General features: G+C 33.8%; 1 protein-coding gene and 2 long non-coding RNA genes across 4 annotated transcripts; 2 read left to right on the top strand and 1 right to left on the bottom strand.

Moving 5' to 3' along the window:
- The first annotated feature begins 6,255 nt into the window (after positions 1 to 6,255).
- On the top strand, positions 6,256 to 8,603 carry LOC121124294 (uncharacterized). The gene is made up of 3 exons (XR_005866271.2): positions 6,256 to 7,651; positions 7,736 to 7,849; positions 7,928 to 8,603. It is a non-coding gene; the product is annotated as an uncharacterized lncRNA (long non-coding RNA).
- A 1,250-nt stretch (positions 8,604 to 9,853) lies between these two features.
- On the bottom strand, positions 9,854 to 11,478 carry LOC121124340 (nucleoredoxin-like protein 2). 2 transcript variants are annotated; one of them, XM_040719492.2, is made up of 3 exons: positions 11,107 to 11,478; positions 10,590 to 10,767; positions 9,854 to 10,353 (listed from the first exon to the last, which is right to left on the bottom strand). In XM_040719492.2, exons 2-3 carry the CDS (start codon positions 10,746 to 10,748, stop codon positions 10,081 to 10,083), a joined length of 432 nt encoding a protein of 143 aa, XP_040575426.1. In that variant the 5' UTR covers positions 10,749 to 10,767; positions 11,107 to 11,478; the 3' UTR covers positions 9,854 to 10,080. The 2 variants fall into 2 exon arrangements, with proteins under 2 accessions (XP_040575426.1, XP_040575425.1); XM_040719491.2 differs by lacking the exon at positions 11,107 to 11,478 and adding an exon at positions 10,887 to 11,031.
- A 2,528-nt stretch (positions 11,479 to 14,006) lies between these two features.
- On the top strand, positions 14,007 to 14,723 carry LOC139906301 (uncharacterized). Its single transcript, XR_011781721.1, has 3 exons — positions 14,007 to 14,140; positions 14,214 to 14,509; positions 14,589 to 14,723. It is a non-coding gene; the product is annotated as an uncharacterized lncRNA (long non-coding RNA).
- Positions 14,724 to 20,998: the final 6,275 nt, after the last annotated feature.

Raw genomic sequence — 20,998 nt, 5'->3', positions numbered from 1 at the left:
GTATGTATTCTCCTTTCCGTTGGTTGACTTTGCGTATTATGAACTCAAAAAATGATATTAGAAGAGATATAGGATTCAAAACTGATAGTAACATTTAACTTCGATTTTACCTCCGTTATTTTTACTTTCGAGGTTATATTACCCAAGCAAACGACAGCTGAAACACCACAAAACAAGTTTTTTGAGCAACAAGGTAACGCGTGAGTGATCCTTCTCGCCAGTATCAGTGCTGAGAAGAGTGGAGAAACCGTTGGCATCTCCATTTGGACTCCTTACAACATTAAAAAGGCTCCAACACTGACGTTACCCCTATACTTTACCATTTGGGCTGCCTTAGAAATAAATATCTTCCTCACCTTCCAACCAATTTTGGAATCGCTCCGAGCTGTCATCATGACAGTGTGGTACGCAATGGACACGCCCAAGAGCTGTCAATCTGTTGACAGGAGTATCAAGGCTGTTGTTGCATGTGAAGGAAGACTTGTAGAATAAAAAATATAGCTAAATATAGTACCTAAACAATTCACAAATTTGTTTTGAAATATCTTTTCTTGATTTCATAAAATCACATTTTTTTGTAATTTAATTATACATATAGCTACAAGTTTTGGGTTAGTATTCTGGTGAGGGGTATAAAATATGTCCTGAACTATGCTGTAACCAACAAAAATACACACCTAAATGTGGACCCACTGAAGGCCGCCATAGTGGCGGTGTGTGACAAATTTGTCAACTCCTGCAAGGCCTTATGGCAACATGTTAAGTCTGTGATTGATGCTAATGGTGTACCTATTGAGTGACCAAGTTTGCAATGGCCTTGTTTTCAAATTTTGTTACAATTATTATTATTATATTAAAAATATTGAAGCATTTCTAAAGCAAACTCTCGAGTCTTCGTTATGCAATCTGAACGGGTTTTTTAATTGTGAATGAGATAATGAAGTTAAACTCACGTTACATTTTCATTATTTTAAAACATGTCACTCAATCTCTCTCCCTTTTTCTTTCTCTCTCTTTTCCAAAATGTCATTAATTTGATTAATACATAAGTCATAACAGTCATAATACTTAATAGAGCATTAAAAGTCATATTATTTATAGAGAGTTAAAGTGAATCTCTATCAACTTATAAAAGTTGTCAATCATTACACAATTTGATAAACAGTGAATGAAATATCAAATAATAGTATTATTACCTACATAAATACAAACTACATATATTGACCTTGTGAGTCATTCACAATGCAAATTTTGTCCTTATGCATATATTTATTTATAATTTTGTTAGGAAAAATATTCCGTATGTATAGTTGTAAAAGACCTAGAAGTTGCAAGTTGAACAGAATTTCTATTTTTCAAATATGTTAATTCCGCATCAAGAAAAGACATTGGCATGATGTTCAACAATCTCTATCCTGAATACTCTTCCTCCTTCACTCACTAGTAATTACTTTATACTTATTGTTCCTTCTTCAAGAATAGTACAAACAGCTTTGAAAAATAAAAAATCATCATCCGATTACAATTACAGAAAGAGTTCAATCCTCAATTTTAATATTTGTTTAACCCATACTTAGAGGGTTGATCTTATCTAGTTTCATTATGTTCAATCCTGAATTATATTAGTTAAAAATCACGGAAGAGGACAACAAGACATCTTATCTCTCAGCAGAGCAAGATAAGCAAGCTCGAAAGAGCAAAGAAGATTCAAAAATTTTTCAAGGCCAACAAAAGCACCGAAAATTTTCAGTGTTGATGCCACTGTGAATAAGCATAACAGCCGCTACATCACACCAAATATCAAGAAAATGGCTCTGCTTCAGTTAAACATGTCTTCAGAACAAAAAAATCCAGGCGGAACTGTTGCGTCTTGACGAGGGAGAGACGCAAGCTTATTTATAATAGGAGAGATCCAGGATGACCGGGAGAGATGAGAGGAAGAAGGATGTGGAGGAATGATACTACACTAGATCATGTGTGTTCTAATTATACTCTAAATATATTTACAAGAGACGACACTATTTATAATACATAAAACTCAGTACTTAAATACATAAACTAATATACAGGAAGATAAAAACCAGAAAGGACATATTAAATACATAACAGGAACCATGGTCCTGGGGGTAGTGGTGTCTTTCCTCCAATTTTTGTGGAGAGGAAGGAGCGACTGAATGCAGATGCTTACATTGAACTTCTGGATAAGAAAGTGCTACCTTGGCCAAAAAAGTTCAGGGACGACTTTGTTTTTCACTCCAGACAGAGCTCCGTGTCATTGCACCGCTATGACCCAATCCTTCCTGAGAGACACCTTTCTGGACTTTGGTGACCTCAACATGTGGTCGCCCTCCTCTCCAGACGCAAGCCCCATTGGACTACTATATCTAGATGCATCTATAGGAAAGGGTACGTGCTACTCCTCATAGGAGTGTCCACTCACTTGAGGCTTCCATCATGAAAGAGTGGACCAAGCTCGAGTCTGACTGTATAGCCAAGGTCTGCAAGGGCTTTAGGCCTCGCATTGAGGGCACTATTAGAGCTGAGGACTCAGATATTGAATAAAAGTTGTGTCAAATACTATTTTCATATTATTTTGGGTTATGAATATCCTCACAAAACCTCTAGTTTAAATTGTACTCTTCAAAAATATTGAAATTAATAACATTTGTACCACTAGATAAGATTAACCCCATATATCTTCCCAAAAGCTCCTCAGTGTTACTTTCCGTAATTTACATATAATCACAAACACACTTATACTTGGATGATCTCTCCTCAAGAATGAAAAAATAATGATAACAGCTTAAGAAAATAAAATTACTGTAAATTTATGTTTAAAGATCTTGTCTCCTAGGAAGAAGATCTTTGTCACACTCTTTAGCTCTCATCTCCATTAATGGAAAGAATATTCATTGTGAATATACACTTTTACATAAGGTCCATGATACAGCCGTCTAATCTCGTTGATACTCGACTGAAGAAGAGGATCAGCCGCACCAGATCTTCTAAAGAATCGTTGTATACTCCTATGAGAACTAAGGAGTGATGAATTCGATATAGAGTAAGAATAATCAAATAAAAACAATGTTTAGGTGTTCAATTTTCATATTTATTCCACCTATACTTAACCTGGAGGGAAACTTGAAGCTTACCCACTTGTATTATATTCATTTCAGAGGTTCTGTGTGAGGAAATTAGAACTATCTATAACTGTATAAGTAGCCATGTATCTCAAGCACCTGCTTCTTTTTAATTTTTTTAAATCGGACAAAAATGTAATTGCAGTGAGATTCAAGGACTAGGGCATAAACTCTTCCTCGTGCGGATCATACTCAAACAGAGGTGACCAGGCTGACGGCAATTGATCGCAAGACCACCTATTTTCACACTGTTGTACCACTAAGATAAAAATGAATACTGTATTTATTTTTTTGTCAGCTGTGAATGTGTCTGTTTTTTCCTTCTAATTGTAAAAGTCCATTGGTTGAACTCAAATTAGGTCTTATTGTTCAACTAGGTATATATAATTTTTTTAGTACTAAGTAGAAAAATAATCCTCATCACGGCGTAACCTCAGGATCAGAAAAATATTATTTGTATACATTAGTTGTCGAAGTTTCTACTTTTTTTATCCTAATTATTATATAATTAGCTCTTGTTAAGTCCTCATAATTTCTAAATAATAATTCCATAGTTGTCAAGAGTTAGCTAATTAATACAAAATAATTTTGGACGTTCTTTCTTTTTTGTTTTGGAGGAAAGTTTGTGTGATATAATAAATATAAGAGGGTGGTAGATTAAAGGTGTTGAAAAAAATATGCCCTACCGGTATATAAAATATCAGAAAATGAAATTGCCAATCCTGACAATTTGAAGAATGCTTTGGAGTAGAGCAGGTTAGCTGTCATTGTGTTTTATTAGATCAATCACAAGCAACCGTGAGAGGAAGGATTTAAACGAGTCCTCAGATAGCAAGGACATATAGGCTAGAATTTATCCGATGTTTATCCTTAATTCTACTCCAAATCCGTTCAACAACAGGGACTTCCACAGGGGATGGGCTGGAGTGGATGTAGACCTCCCCCTTCCCCTAAAAAAATAATAATAATCGCTTTTTACGCGAAAATAGAATATTGGAAATATAATTTAATTTTTCAATTTTTTTTCCAAAAAATTTAATTTTGTTTGAATAGCAGTTGAAAATGAGGTAATTATAATTCAACCCAACAACTTTAGGAGAAAAGAAGCAATCACATTGACAGCTGACCAAAAAATACAATATATTTGGTTGTTACCTGTCAAAGTGTTTTCTTCTTTTCCACTAATCAGTGTTCTCAACATTGATTGGTTGTATACAAATTAGTTTTTAGTAAGTTGTGAACAGGTATCAACTATCATTGAATAATAATTCCATATTTAGAAGAGTTGGCCAACTACCAACTGATTTTGGGCCTTTTTATGTTTATTTTCGGATGAGAGGTTGCGACTGACGTGTTCAATGTTACTATAAAAATAATTCTATTAATTACATCCAATTGTAATAACATTTGTTTATTTATTGTTTCGGCATCAGTAATTAGGGGAAAATGTAACATTAGTCCTGATACTACCGGGCCGTGCAAAATTATTTACCGATGATGTAAATTTACTTTTTGAGAGGTTTTGTGGCAACCAATCTGATTGTTTCGTATTTTTACTGTTAAAATAAACAAAAATCATTCCTGTGAGAGCGTAACAACTTCCACACGTGAGACCATGTCCAATCAGGAAACAAAGAGGATCGAAATTGCAGCCCTTCTCCGAGCGGGAGTGCCTCATAACAACATTAAGGAATAGGCTGGGGCCTCGTTGAAGACAATTTACAACGTTTAAAAGCCCTTGGAGGCTGTGGGTGATCTCAAGCATTCCCCTGGGACTGGCAGGAAGCCCACTGACTCAACAAGGCAAGTAAAGGCAGTGTTCAAGAGGACTCCCAACAGGTCCATTGCCCATATTGCCAAAAAGATGGGAACGTCGAGATCAACTGTTTCAAGGGCATTGAAAAGGGAGGAAAGTCCCTGAGGCGTATTGAACGCCCTCTGCTTACTGAACGTCAGCGAGAAGTCAGACTTGAGAGTGCCAAGAAAATCTTGAATGATACCAAGAGCTCATCTAGACGCATCATCATTTTGTTCAGATGAGAAAACTTTTACGCTCGATCCTGTTTTCAACAGGCAAAATGACCGTGTTGTGAGCTTTAGAGATGTGCTAGATAAGCACCGCTATGTGGCAACAACAAAGCACCCTGCTTTGGTGATGATGTTGGGTCTCGTGGCCTCCAATGGGAACGCCATGAAGCCAGTATGGTTCCCCACTGGCTACAGATTAACAACGGAGGATTATGTGAAGATTCTGGCGTCCAAGGTCCTTCCGTGGATCAAATCCATAGTCAGCAACTCTCCTTGGGTTTTTCAACAAGATGGAGCACCTGCCTACGCTTCCAAGAAAGCTCAAGAGTGGCTCAAGGACAACATGAACTTTTGACCCAAGGACTACTGCCCCCTCAGAGCCCAGATCTGAACCCACTAGACTTCTCTATCTAGGCGCACGTGGAGACCAAGCCCTGCAAAAAAGACACAAGAACATAAATGCCTTAAAGGCTTCTGTCAACAAGGCCTGGGCCTCCATAGACGCCGATTACATCCAGCAAGTCTGTGGCAGCTTCAGACGTCGCCTGACCAGTGTCATTGAGTCAAATGGTGGCTACATTGATTAAATTTGATCACAAACTATTTCTAAAAATGTATGAATAAATTGTTTCTCAAGTCATTCGAAATGTCATTATTGTCCGTGATATGTTCTGAACAAAAATCGGTAAATAATTCTGCACGGCCCGGTATGTTATTAAAGTCTGAACTGGGAGTTAAATGATTATGAAATATCTGTCTAATTTTACTTTCGGATCTGGATCCAAAAATTTTGAGTACCCAAAATTTATCCAAGTATTTAGGTCTAAAGATCCGAACCGACCCAGATCCGAAAAAATGTGGACCTTTCTTATCTTTAGTTGTCATTGATGAACTACTAATAGATATAGATATTCATTTTATTTCTTTTTTTGAATGATAAGATAAGAGATTAAAAAAATGTGTAGATAATAGACATTAGCTGATGTCAAAATGATTAGATACAAGATTAATAGAAAAACAAGGTTATGCCATAACGCGTGCACGACTGATGTTTGACTTCCATCAACGCTTTTAATATTGACGTCATAGTAAATGAGTGGTTGCGTATTTTGTCAAAATCTGTTTTTTTTCCAGCAGTCGGTATGATACATTAAATTGAAAATTCTAGCAATAGTGATGTCATAGGCTATGAGTGGTTGCAATTTCTATTAACCTTGGATTAGATGTGCCTCCATCCCTAAAATCAATTGTTTTATTTTGTCACAATTGATTTGTTCCCTTTGCCAAAAGATTCATATCCTAATGGTCCAATATTTTTTTTTAACTCATAACTAAATATTTATTAGTATCTTTTCAGTGACAATACTTTTATCAGTGTCTGAAATCTAATTGATCATCATGGTAAAGGAAGTTATAAAAGGAAATTCACTACTCAGGAAATAAATAATAATGACAACTTCGAAGGAAAAGAAAATTTATTATTCAAATTACCAATTCCTAAAAAAAGACCAGCGAAGAAACTCACAATATTTACATGACTGTACATATATGTACTAGCAAAGAAACCGAGACTTCAATATATTGGTTATTGGTACCGGTTCTTGTGATTTTACCTTGTTAACCCCTACCTAGTCTCCTTAAGCTCCAAAAATTAGTGTTGGTGTTTTGGTTATATAATAAAAATTCCGTATATGACCCCCCAAAAAAAAAAAAAAAAAAATCTGCACCCCGTCTTAACATGACCAGGTTCAAAAAGAGGCACCCATGCAAGGTTTCGCCGTCCTAGGTTCAACGCTGTAGGCACCCATAAAGGGCACACACACAAACTCTAACTAAACTAAAGTTGCCTATAGACAATTATATTATAAGCAAAGATATATTCAATTAGATGTAAAATATACCTTTGTATTATAAGTAGTGTTGGATCTGTCTAAAAAGACATCAACCCATAAGTCCGGTCCTAATAAAATTTTCAGTCCTAGGACCGTTCCTTAACCGTCTCTTGTAGAAACTACAACAGCTGAAATAACGTAGATACTACTAATTACTTCATTTGATTCAGATCCCTATAATTAGAGTTATGTCACCAGTCTATCCGCTTTGAGGATAGCTGACTTTCTCAAGTGTTTGGGTAAGTCACCAAGACATTCAAAATGTAATACTATATTATGTGTGATAAACTCTGCAAAGGCGATATATTTTTTTTTAAATACTCAAAGTATACCCTCTTGTTGTGCAGTGGATTACAAAAATCGATCTGAAGCTGAGGGAATCATACTTATTTCATTTGCAAGGGACGGATTCCTTGGAATGCAATGGGTCCTAAAAAGGAAATGAAATCTTTGGAAACCATAATATAAACATTTCGAAGAAAATCAATTCATAAAGGTTTCCAACATTGTTTAAACATCTAAAACTTAAAATTCAAAGGCTCACCAAAAACTCCAACAAAAACATTTTCATTCTGGAGAATAATGTTGATTGTAAGCAAATTTAATAATTAAGGAAATCTCCAGCCAATTTTTAAGGTCAAATTTCAAGTTAAACAATGATCTTCACAATTTCAGGAACATACATACTTTACACCTTATTTGGAATATCCTACTTCCGAAAATGGAGAAATAGACTTAGTGGACGTGAATCTAATTTAATGAACAATAGAAGACGAAACTTCTTATAACGTTAGTTTTATTTTTGCATTAATTTATCCTTTAAAAATAATAATTACATATGTATTTTTCCATATATATATATTGCAGTTATTTCTCCTGAGGTAAAAGCTCATAAGGATACTAATACCAACCTACAAATCCAACTTGGAGTCTATTAAGTAGAAACAAAGAAATTAAAGAAGTTGAAGGAAAAAGATTTCAAAATTAGAAACGCAGAATCAAAATTTATGTCTTTCAAAATGTGCCTCTCTTCGGTATTTAATTCAAACTACATAAAAAATTTTAAGTTGCATGTCTTCACATTCCAAAACGAGAGTCTAATAAAACCATCGAGAATTCACTTCAGTTATGATTCGTTGAGGAAGTATATGTTGCCCAATTAATCTATTACACCAAGAACTGTTTGGATCAATATGCAAAAATAGAGGCTTTATTCAAATCTTATGTCAATGAATTCAAAAAAATGAAAAAAATTGTAAACTCAAAAGCTGAAGTAGCGGTTCCATTAGTTAAGTCATCTATAAATGTCGCCAAATGTTGTAAAATTTTATTTTTTACTGTCTCTAAGGATGTTAGTATAAGAATTCATATACATTTACGAATGCAAACTGTGATAATCAAAGAAAATAGAATAGCTTCTTCTACTTTCGGAAGCCGAAGAGTGTGTATGCGAAATAAAGTAAATTAAAAAATTATTATTAAAGTCATTATTCAATTTTTTTATAATATTTAAGCTCAATAAAATTAATTTTCGATTATTCAATTATTGTAATCAAGTTATTTTTGAGCCATTTGATATCTATAAGGGACTCAGAAATCTCATGACATAATTCTTCTTACACGGCTCTGATTTGAGTTCCTCAAGTTTTATCATAGAAATGTACTCTTTCTTAAAGAAAAGATACCTTAAGTTTAAAAGTAGGTGTATGACTTGATATTGGCGTCCGCAGGGGTGGGCTGGAAAGGCTTTAGCCCCCCTCCCAATATTAAAAAAAAAGGATGCTTTAAATTTTTTTGCAAACATCGTTGAATTTTGTATATTTATTCCCAAAAAATTTTATATATATCATTTAATTATACAAATTTTTTGTAACCAGCTGTGGATTTTCGAAATATTTTTCTACAAAAATTAATATTTTTGTAAATATTTATAAATTTTTTTTTTTTTAATTACAAAAAATTTAATATTTGAATTTTAATTTAGGATTTATTTTCTCCAAAACATTCTAAAATATATAATCCCGCAGACACTCCTGGTAGAACGTACTATTATACGTTCTAGCTATCATTTATTATTTTCTTTGTTCTTATATTCTTCAATCTTTGATAGGAGTGAAGAAAATAAAGAGATAGCAACTAGGACGGTAGGACTGAAAGACCTATGTATAGTTCCTTGAGACCGTTGAACGATAAAAAAAATTGAACCGCTAAAACAATAGAATGGAAATCCTAGGACCGACCCAACCCTAATTTTAAGTAATCACTATTTATTATAGACAACAATAAGGAATAATGAGAAGTAAAAAAACTATCGAAATATTTGCTCTATTCTTATCAATTATCATTTATCTTATCGATTTATATATTGATCAACATAATAAACGTACGTATTTATATATTAATTTTAAAGGATATATATAATTATATATATTAACGAGTACATAATATATTATTTTTCAGTTTTCAACATTCCGGAATATCAAATATAAAAACCGTACAATATATGGGATGTGTTACCATAAAAACAATCTTGAACAAAAATCAAGAAAATCCAAATTAATTTTTTAACTTTATACAGCCCAATATTTCATGGACATATGAGTCATTTATAGGCTTATTATTTCAATTTCTGGGATGACTTCAGATAACCCAAGAAATTTAAGTATAGTTTTGGTTTATGTGCCGCAATTTGCCCCATAGAGATAACAAGAATAATTTGAAGATAAAAATCTTCATGAGAGAATACTTAATTACTTCACACTCAATTGTGAGATAAATCAATCTAGTCGTATGTTGTGTTGAAGGGCCACATATGCAGGGCAATTTATAACTTTATTAAATTCATCAAATTGTGGTGTTAATAAAAATAGAACAAAATTGTGACACAAAATTTTGCATTTAAATAAAATTTAGATGTGTATTTAACAAAACAAAAAAATTTATAATGAATGGTAAACAGATGAGAATTGAAAGATAACTTCATAAAATGCATATTGAGTGAACTGTTTATAAGCTTTAACTTATTGTGATTTCCACATATCAATGCATCCAGGGCCTTTACTTTGAATATCATTCCTTCCTTGTTTTGTAATGATACTACCAGTTTTTTTATTAATCACTATCAAGGCTGGAATCCCAGAGATCTCAAACTTCTTCTTTAAGGCAGGAGCGATATCGTTTCCAAATTTGATGGCAGCCCAATTACCATGGCTACTCTTCATGTAGGAGATTTGATCCTCCAATGAGCGATCGGAGGAAACGAAAATGATTTCTACACCCTGTTCAGCCGCTTCCTATATAATAATTCATGGGAGAAGAAGGAAAATACAGTACACTAATCAAATATATGTAATTACTACAATTAACAAATGAATTATTCAAAGATTGACAAGGACTCATGAGGGACATATCTGAATAAATACTTAATAGAGGGGGGGGGGGGTGAAATAATTGAATAATACAGAACATATTAAATAATATAAATAATTGTTATTATTTAGTCAAAGAGTAAAAAAATTAATTATTTTACCTCGTAGAAATCCTTCAAAACGGGAGTAAATGCTCTACAAGGAGGGCACCAATGAGCGGAAAAGTAGAAGCAGATAATTTCTGCTTTACCAAGGATGGAATCTGCGCTGTGTTCTGAGCCGTCAGCTTTGATCAATTGAACGTTTGCGAGTAAATCCATTATCTTATGAGTTTTAGTACTAAAAGTATATAAATAATGAATATGTTTAGTGGTGGTGGGAATTATTAATAGAGTTTATAACTAAAGCAAAGAAAAGTTTAGAAATTAGCAAGGAAAACTCAGTAATTTTTAGATTACCAAATACTATGAGTGAGTGACTTGGAGGGGAAAGAAGATACATCCGGAATAAGTAGACATTTACTAGGTAAATGCATAAGAAACTAGAACATATGATATGTAATATTGCCTTAAGGACGAGTCTTCCCCTTCACAAATCCTTCTTGAAATCGGATTTGTGAAGGGAAATATATATAATAAAGCGGGATATAATGCAGTTATAAAGTATTCTAATCATTACCTTATTTTATGATGATACCTCACGGGTTTTACCTCTGATAGAGTCCTCTCACTACTGGAAATACCGACAGTCTATTATTTACTCTCTTCTCCTATTTTTTAGTTTTTTTTTGTTTTGTTTTTTGTTTATCTCTCTCTCTCTTTTCTTGCAGCTTAGCTTCTCTAGCCTTGAAAGAGGCGTGGAAGAGTAGGTGAAGGCTAGGGTAGACGTGTGCACTCCCTCCAAATATTTTACCGTACGTCGTGTACTTGAACTCAGGGGAAACTCCTAAGTTACGTTAATAAACGCCATAATAATTAAACTGAATTAATTTTAACAAAAATAATAATACTATCAAGATTTGTTCGTTCCTTTTTGATATATTTGACACTTATCTGACTTAAATATGAATATGATGTGCAAAGATGTCTCATAGAATCATGTATCCAGTTTGAGGGCATTGGCCGGTTCAACTCCCCCACACAAAGTGTTGTGACACATAAATTATAATATTTAAACGAGCTTAGCACTCTATTTAATCAGCAATAATAATTTCCTGTCTTTTTTCTAAAAACAAAAATACATCCACATTAATAAATTGTACTCTCAAAATAATACTATTGTACTTGTAATAATAAATATGAACTGGCCTTGACCAATGAAGGACTTCAAATAGGTAGTGTGATGTGTCATGTCTTTTAATAAGAGTAGGATTAACCCAAGGCCATGTTTTTAAGTAAAATCAAAAATTTTACTTAAAAACATGTGCAGAGGTTATAAATTATAATTAATAATGTACTCAGAAATAAATAGATAATCTATGCAAGAATCTCCCAACCTTCAATGATGAAGCCCAGTGCAATTAATTAAAAATAGTAAAAGAAAATTCATCATTTTTCCATCAGATGTCATTTGTAATGTGTATCTTGTGTTGTAGAAGTGAAATCGGTTTAATGGGGTTAGAAAGGTAAGATTTCGTACTTTAAATTTTTGATACAGTTTTATGATTTTTTGACTAAGTATTATTTGAGCGCGCAGCAAAAATGGACGTCAGGAACGAAAAAATAGTAAGTAAGGAGGGTGAAAATGTGAATAGTGTTTATGGTCCTGATACTGTAAAGGCCGAATCATTGATGGTGCATACCTCTAAAAATACCTACTACGAACATATTTCAGAAGGTAAGTCCTAGTTTTTACTTATGGCCAAAATTCCCTAACCAATCAACTAAGTAAATAAGTAGTAAGGAAGATACTGCGTTCATTTGAAAGAGGTTTTTTTGTTGGTAGACTAGAAAGGCACGTTAATCCTACGGGAGACATGTTGCTAGTCATTACATACAATGTTCAAGTTTGAACCGATTTAAAAAATTTCGTCTCATGTTCATTAATAAATAAAGGATTTTGAATGAAGTATCTGATTAATAACAATCTGTGATAATAGTCGATGGGGTTCAACTACGAGATTGAAGAAAATAATCTCTTGGATTTCGCAGATACGAAGAATTTCTTGTTGGCCTAGTCCTTAATATGTTACCTGCATTAGTGAATATACTTTAATTAATCATTCAATTGAATATTAATTCTCATCTCATTCTCATATGCCTGGAGTAGAATTGATTTGACAATGGAGTCATTCCTAGGAAATTTGGATGGAGATTATGTTCAAGAGGGTCTTCTTCCAAGTTATCTCCCGGAATAAATGCTGAGTTCACCTCAAATTTTGGAACTCGAGTCAATATGAATTGTTTTAATCAGATCCCTCACTTCAAGATCCTTTATTTATTCATTAATATGAGACGAACTTTTTGAAATCGGTTCGAACTTGAACATTGTATGTTCTGACTAGGCACATATTTCCCGTAGCATAAACGTGTCTTTCTGGTATTCCACCTAAAAACCTCTGTCAACTTATTTACTTAGTTAATAAGTTGAGCTATTTCAGCCGTAAGTAAAAACTAGGACTGCCCTTCCGAAATATGTTCACAGTAGGTATTTTTAAAGGTGCGCGCCTATCAATGAATCAGCCTTAACAGAAAATCACGTGCAATATTGGTCTCGTCGATTCGACTTCCGTTTTTTTTATGTCAAACCTGCACCACTATCTGGAAAACCAATTGTCGAGAATTAGGAGGATATGATAGAAATCTTCGAGTCCAAACTTCATGTAGGCACATTTTGATTGACAATGAGATAAATATTAAGGGGGAGAAAAAAAAATTAAAATCCATTAAAAATAATAGATTTTTTTTACTTCCCCTCAAGGTTAATGGAAATACAAGGTCAGACTAAAGTTATAAACCAAGTAGCGAAACGCAACCGTTAGCCTGAGAAAATAGTATGGCTAGTATTTCTCAATTTTTTTTGGTAGATGTCACTTTTCCTATGAATTCATTCATTTATTTGTACAGAAGACAGTAACACGTGCTTTTTGTTCATCAATATCTTATATTATATCATATTCTAGTCTTTATATAGTTATATATTTAGTTAATTATAACTATTTTAAATTATAATTAAATTATGTCATTGGACAAGAATAATCTTTTGAGTCTTCGGATGTTTTAATCTATAAGTTCAGCAACCTGTCTGATGGGAGTGTCTCCGGCCAATTTGTCACCATGTTCTTCCACAGAGAGGACTGACTCCTCATTCAAGAGTTCAAATTCCAGATGCTGCTGTATGTCATTGAACTGTTCAGCCCAACGTGACGTGTTCGCAGTTTGAGTTGGCCTTGATGGTGCTTTAGGAGTTGAGAGCTTTGCCAAGGGTTTGACTTCTTTTAGACTCACAGATGAAATCAGAGTCGTTGAAATGCAAGGAACATAGCTTTGTACTTTTGGATGGTGCCTAATCTCTCTTCTTCTGAGCTGTTTCTCTTGGAATGGCTCTCAGTCAGGCGGTATCAAGTTCGGGGTTTCTCTCTTTGTTTTACCACAGATGGATCGTAACACCAGACTGTTGTGGCTTGTTGTCATATCCCGTTCTACACCCTGGAGCACAACACTTAGTGGGCATGGTTGGAATTACAAAACACAATAAAGATGGCGTCCACAAAGTGAATAATAGTTATTATTTATTACTTATTATCTTACCAAAAATGTTGCATAGTGGTTTTTTTTTCTCAATAGACTCATGTTGCATGCGTATTTGAATTCATGTTTGCACGTGCCCGGTACTACTTACAGGAGTTTTTGATCGTACCGATTTCTGGGAAAGAGAGGGAGATTTTGACGTCTAGATAATATAAAGGGTACCACATACAAATTCCCTAAAGGCCAAAATTAAGAACTGGGACTACATTGTGGGCCAAGAGAGAGGAATCCTTGGAGTATGATATTATATTTTATTTACATTTGACAATAAATTGGATTGAATGATAAAATTAATGATTACAAGGCTGAAGATTTAACTTAATAACTAATAAGTAAATAATTTGCAATTTAGCCTTCAATTTAATTACCTAATGGATTTGATTGAAATCCGACAATCTTCTTTGTTTCTAGCTGTATTCCACCATGGCATCCTCTAGAGAAAATGAGACTTAGCTTCATATGTGTCACTAAAGATGACGTGGAAGATCCTAAATGGGTTTGAATGTATTTTAATCAAATGAAGACCTTGTCAAATTGTATAATCAAGAATGTACATTGTTTATTTTTTAATAAGATGGAAAATATAAAAAAAACACGCAACCACTCATACATTATGACGTCACTATTAAAAGCGTGGTGGAAGTCAAACATCAATCGTAAACACGTTATGGTATAGCCTTGTATGTCTATTAACATTGGATATTGTAGGGTGTATAGATTGCCTACCTACATGTACAAAAACGGAAGTATCCTCGTAAACTATCGACGCACGACCAGGGGATCTAGAGGGGTTCTGGACCATATCCTTATATATTGAGGAGGACCTAGTAATTTGGATATGTTCCCTAGTCATGTCGTCACTAGTTGTTAGAAGCAGGTCCGTTATCTCCCCAGCCGAGAGTTTAGGGTCTTGGGACAGTACCTCTGCCTCCTCCTCAGTGTTGCGTCTTGACGAAGGCGAGGAGGTTCCAATTATTTATAATGAGGAATCCAGGATGACCGAGAGAAATGAGAAGGAAATGGCGTGGAGGAACAAGACAATACTTATTGAAAGGAACATCTGTATTCTCATTAATACAAAAACCTACTCTAATACATACATAAAATACACAACTATTTATACTTAAAATCAGGTAAAATAATATACTTTAGATATATATATATATATGAAAGAAAATAAGAGACGAGAAGAAGGGGGAAGAAAACACTAATATATTGCACCACTCCCCAAGCACCAAATCCATGCCGGTGCTTAAACAGGTTCCGCTCCATGAACAGAAGCTTATTGATCCGCTCCATCCATAACCAGGCGCGGACAAACTATTTGTTCTTGTATAGATAAAATTTATCTCCATAGACATGCCGTGCTCTCAGGACGCGCACTGGAGAAAGGAGAACACTACTCCTCATAAAGGTTTTAGGAACGCGAGCACACTGCCCGTTCCTGGGAGAAATATCGTTCACCCTTAGAGAGGTTTTAGGGAGACGGGCACCCTGCTCGTCCCTGGGATACATATCGTTCACGCTTATAGAGGCTTTAGGAACGCGAGCACACTGCCCGTTCCTGGAAGAAATATCGTTCACCCTTATAGAGGTTTTAGGGACACGAGCACCCAGCTCGTCCTTGGGAGACATATCGATCTCACTCGATGTACCGTCATCCAACTCTGGAGGATCCAGAGAAGAAACCATTGCACATTCATAACCCAATGATGTGAACGGGAGAGTAGGAACAAGGGATAACCAGAACTTCATAGGTTGAAATCCACTTTGAATGATGTGGTCCCGGACACGGACACCCACTTCACTTGTTGTAAGTGACCATGGTTCTTTTCCTTCCTCCACGAGGGCCAAACTGAGGTACAGCCCGTATTGTTCCGCCTTTCGTAGACGAACGAGCGTTCTCCTTGTCGACGAAAAAGGGCTACCCAACTCCAGCAGGGCTAGCTTCGCCGACGATCTCACAGCAGGGAGGTCACGTGATCCTGATCCCATCCTCGTCCCCAATGTTGCGTCTTGACGAAGGCGAGGAGGTTCTAATTATTTATAAGGAGGAGAGATCTAGGACGACCGAGAGACAAATGAGAAGAAGGAATGGCGTGGAGGAATAATACAACGGTTATTTATAAGAACATCTGTATTTTTATTATTACAATATCCTACTCTAATTCTAATACATATATAATATACACAACTATTTATACTTAAAATCAGGTAAAAGAATGTACTTTACAGATTTATATATATACAAGAAAATAAGAGACGAGAAAAAGGGGGAAGAAAACAATAATACATTACACTCAGCATGACCGAGTGAAATATCCCCAGAAAGTCTGCTACCCGATGTGGAGGCTACATTAGCTAACTCAATCGTTCTATTTGAGACTAGGTCTCTAAATGATGTGCCGGCTCTTATTCTTATCAGGTCAGCGTGGGAGACGTCTCCATTTAAAAAGTTTGAAGAATGTTTTAGAGCTATGAGATGAAGGAAATAAACACAAAAAATTGATGTTGATCCTCAATTCTACTCCAAGTCTAACAAGGACTTGCGCTTATAACTCAGCAAAAAATCTTCAGTGTTACTCTTCGTAACCATGGGTAAAAAAAAAAATTCATTTCAAATATGTATTTTTTTTTCAAAATATTTCGAAAATCAAACGCGATTCACAAAAATTTTTAATTTTTTGGGAAAACATTCCAAAGTTAAATTACAAATATTCTTTGGAAAAAATTTCAAAAATCTGCAGATGTTTACATCAAATCAATTTTTGGAAAAAAAATTCAAAATTAAAACTTTTAAATATTAAGTTTTTAGGAATTTTTTAAAAATATATAATTTTTAGAAAAAAATTTCAAATATTAATTTTTTAGAAAAATCTTTATAAAATGAAATTTCCTATATTAAATCTTTTTCAATAAACTTCAAAAATCCACAACGGTTTGACAAAAAAAATTAAAGTTCTTGGAAAAAAAATTTAAACAATTCAACTGATACATTTTTAGAAAAAAAAATCAAATATTAAATTTTTTCAAAAAATTCCAAAAATTCACAGCTATTCACAAAAAATAAATTTTTTTTTAAATAAAATTCAAAGTTAAATTTCAAATATGAATACCTCAAATAACATTTAAACTGGTATTAGTCCAAGGAAATTCATACTGATCTATTTTATTAAAGTATTTTATCAAATATAGGCGAGAATGCTTATTTCAGAGGGAGATTCTAACAACAACATTATCTATTGGCTATTAAATAATTAACAAAAAAAAGAATATGCAACAACTGTTTCGTCAGTCATATATGTAGGTCTGATATTTTAAGGATAGAAAAAAATGTCATTGAATGAAATATAGACACAATTTAAAAGGCTTGACATTTTACAACAAAAAGGACATTCAATAAATATTATTAAACAAATTTATGAAGAAACCCCCCCGATTGGAATTGTCTTTTCACATTTAGAGAAAGATTCAACATCCTTATTGTAACCCTGACATTTTGATGAGTGTTTTGGAGGAGAGTCGCTTAGCTGTCACGACGTATCATTACTATAGTTGATAATATTGTAAAGAAAAACGCGTGCGAGGAGAAGGGGGGAGAAAGACATATGGTGTCATTGTTGAAAATACTGATCTGATTCTCACTGATAATCACATCAGTATTTATCAGTTGCCTGCTTTATTATGATTTTTGAGGGTATAACGAAAATATGTATTAGCAAAATGTTTAATGAAGATATACTACGTATAATTGACTTGGACGGTTTTTATCCGTTACAGTAGATTTGAAAACGTCACTCTCCATGAAATAGTAATTCATTATCAACCATTTTCTCAGAATAATAACTAATAAAACGACAAAGTAAGAGTATTTCGAAATACATTTGAAGTTCCAAGTTTAAAAAGAAAGCTTAAATTAAATATAATCTACATACTAAAAACTAAACCATCATACATTTAAGTTAAATATACAAAATTAAACAATTAGAATAATATAACTAATAATAACAATAAATTATAAATACAGAATATTGAAATAATAGATTGATCCAATAATATTTTCTTGTTCTAACATCGGAATTCAGTTCAATATGTCATAACTTTAGGTTGCAAAACACAAGCCAGACGTGGAGTTTAATCAAAAAGATCATCCCCCTTTTTTCGTCATGTGCAAGTTGCATATACAATTGTGCACAGGATAGATATATCTCTACGGATGGGATCTTAATAATTATTAATAATAAAGTAAATGTCAAAATCATAAAATAATGTTAGATTTAAATCCATATCTTCTTCCAATCTTAGTAGGAACAGCTTTTAGAATTCCACTTTCATTTATTTCATGTTTATCTAAAAAAAGAAAAGTTAATCCATGCAGTCAAATTTTAAACCTTAATTACTTATCTTAGATATAAAAATAAGACTCCTTAATAACTGATAAGACAATTCAGGCAACCATTCTTGACTTAATGTAGTTTTCTAACATGGCATCGTAAAGATTTAGAGCAAAAGCTAATTATGTAGTAATGTCCGGCGATATTACTCCTTAGTAAGAGCATCAAAAAAAGATTTTTCCCCGGTTATTTATGCTTGTATAACAACATACTATTATCATGAAGGATACAGACAATTTTCTAATTATAATACTACAGCCAATGCAACTACCCCCGTTGTTGTGACCATTTAAGCCGATGTTTTTGCCTTTTTATGAGTTTTCTGACATTCGTATAAGATTTAAAAAAAAATTATGAATCTTTATTTTTATTTTCAATATAGTCATCTTGTAACTCAACACGCATCTCCCGGCGATCCTCCCATCTCTGTAACCTTTCCAAATAGTAAATGGCATTTTTTCCTGCAAAATATTTGTTCAAGTAGAGCTTATGAACTATAGCTAATCCTTAAGTGACAAAAAAGTAATATTTATTGACTATGTAATATTGGAAAACCTAATTGTAATGTTCTACGAACACCACCTACAGACGGAAGCAACGGACCGGAGTTAAGTCAATAAGAACACCTTTGGATTGGGGGTACAATCATACACTAAAACATATATTCTGTAAGGGATTACATTTAATACTATGACTATTAAAATATACAAACTCGTAAAAACACAAGGTACCTACCTATCTATTTAAACAAATCCCTACGTCATGATTTAAAAGTAAATAAAAGACAATACATAACACTAATGACCCAAGCCTTTAAGTGAAGAAAACTAGTGTCAGACAAACTAGTTGCGAACCATCCAAAGCTACTACCCCCGTTGTTGTGACCATTTAAGCAGTTGTTTTTGCCTTTTATAAGTTGTGTATCACAATTCTGTATATTTTTAACTAAAATAGAATCATATTTTATGATTAGATTTAAAAAAAAATGAATACTTACTGTTAGATGGTACAAAATTCAGAGTTCCATTTCCAAATCAGTAAATATTTTATACTTTTTACTGATAACTTTGATCGTAATTTGGTGTGGATGGCTCTAAGCATGCTGAAAAGCTGAAAATTCTCTCAACTTCACAATTTACAGTGGGGGTACTTCTATAAATTGAATCTTCAACACAGGCTAGGTCTCGCAATTCATTGCATGCTGGATTTTCTGATAGGAAATTGGTCAATTTAGATCGGAATTGCTCTAGCTTAGTATCATTTCTTAGCAGTTCAACGATGGTAATGCTGACAAGTAAGGGGTAATCTTCCTTCTAAAGCTGTGATGGCCCCAGAAATTTGATTGAGATTATTATGAATAGTGGTCAACTCTTCAAATATATATTCGTCAGTAATAATCTCCTTTGCTTTAATTATAGAAGGCATTTTTTCACGGAGGCTACTTAAATATTCTCTAATTACTATGAAGGGTTTGAAATAGTAAGGTGCTGCTTTTAATCAAGTTCCCTAACGTGTAATGACTGGGGGTAAGGGAATTTGGTAAGAAGCAGCGAATCTACTGTTTTCTTAGTCAAGCGTTCAAAAACATTTTTTTGATTTCGGATATTAATTCATTTGTTCTAGGGAAGTCTTTACGAGCAAGTTCAGCAACGTTATGGATCCCATGAGCCACGCAAATAATATGTTTCAACTGAGGGTAGTATCTTTTTAGGTCTTCGCCAGCTTTTTTTGCAATAAGAAGCTCCACATCAGTTGTAAACACCTTCAGGCGAGTAGCATTAAAGTCGGTTCCAAGAGTAACTTGAATACTCTCGACAACAAAATGTATTATGTTATTGGCATTAGCACGTTTAATGTCTATCACGTTGATGAGATTTGGACGACCCAAGAAATAGCTGTCCAAAGGACCAATCAATGAAGCAGTGATTGATCGCTCCTGATTATCTTTTGTATAATCGACAGCAACAAAAAAATCATTTATCTTCGACTTTTTCTTTGATTTTGGAGATGACATCGTTACCAATATCCTCCATTAATTTAATGATGGTTCCTCGGGAAGGGATATGTTTACCCTTGTATTTCTCCATAAATTTTTTGAACGTAGATGATTACCAAGGGATAAGGTTATATTACATGCAATAAGCATATTTGTGAGATCAAAGTGAAAGTCTGACTTGATGTATTCGTTATTAACTTGATTTTTTAGATGAATATCCATACTCTTGATATGAGATGAGGATAATGAGTGGCGTGTTATTCTAAACAGGGGACTAAAGGGACATTTATATCGACAAATCCGACAAGCCATCTGTTTCTCATCCGGTAAGTATTTTCCACATTCCTGGGCCTCCATTTTCATAAATCCAGACAGAAGGGGACGTTATTTTATACATTTTATTCAGTACTCTATCGACTATCAGCATCTAA

The sequence above is a fragment of the Lepeophtheirus salmonis genome, chromosome 9 (assembly GCF_016086655.4).
Source record: "Lepeophtheirus salmonis chromosome 9, UVic_Lsal_1.4, whole genome shotgun sequence".
NCBI lineage: Eukaryota > Metazoa > Arthropoda > Copepoda > Siphonostomatoida > Caligidae > Lepeophtheirus > Lepeophtheirus salmonis.
The sequence above is the reverse complement of the archived record's forward strand: the minus strand, read 5'-3'. Positions and strand labels throughout refer to the sequence as shown.

Bases quoted from the DNA above. Each gene is read 5' to 3' on its own strand.
- LOC121124340 (XM_040719491.2), bottom strand. From the start codon at position 10,963: ATGCATTTACCTAGTAAATGTCTACTTATTCCGGATGTATCTTCTTTC. The intron at 10,768-10,886 runs GTAATCTAAAAA...ATATACTTTTAG, and splicing joins TCACTCACTCATAGTATTTG to TACTAAAACTCATAAGATAA. The intron at 10,354-10,589 runs GTAAAATAATTA...ATTATTATATAG, and splicing joins TTTTGAAGGATTTCTACGAG to GAAGCGGCTGAACAGGGTGT.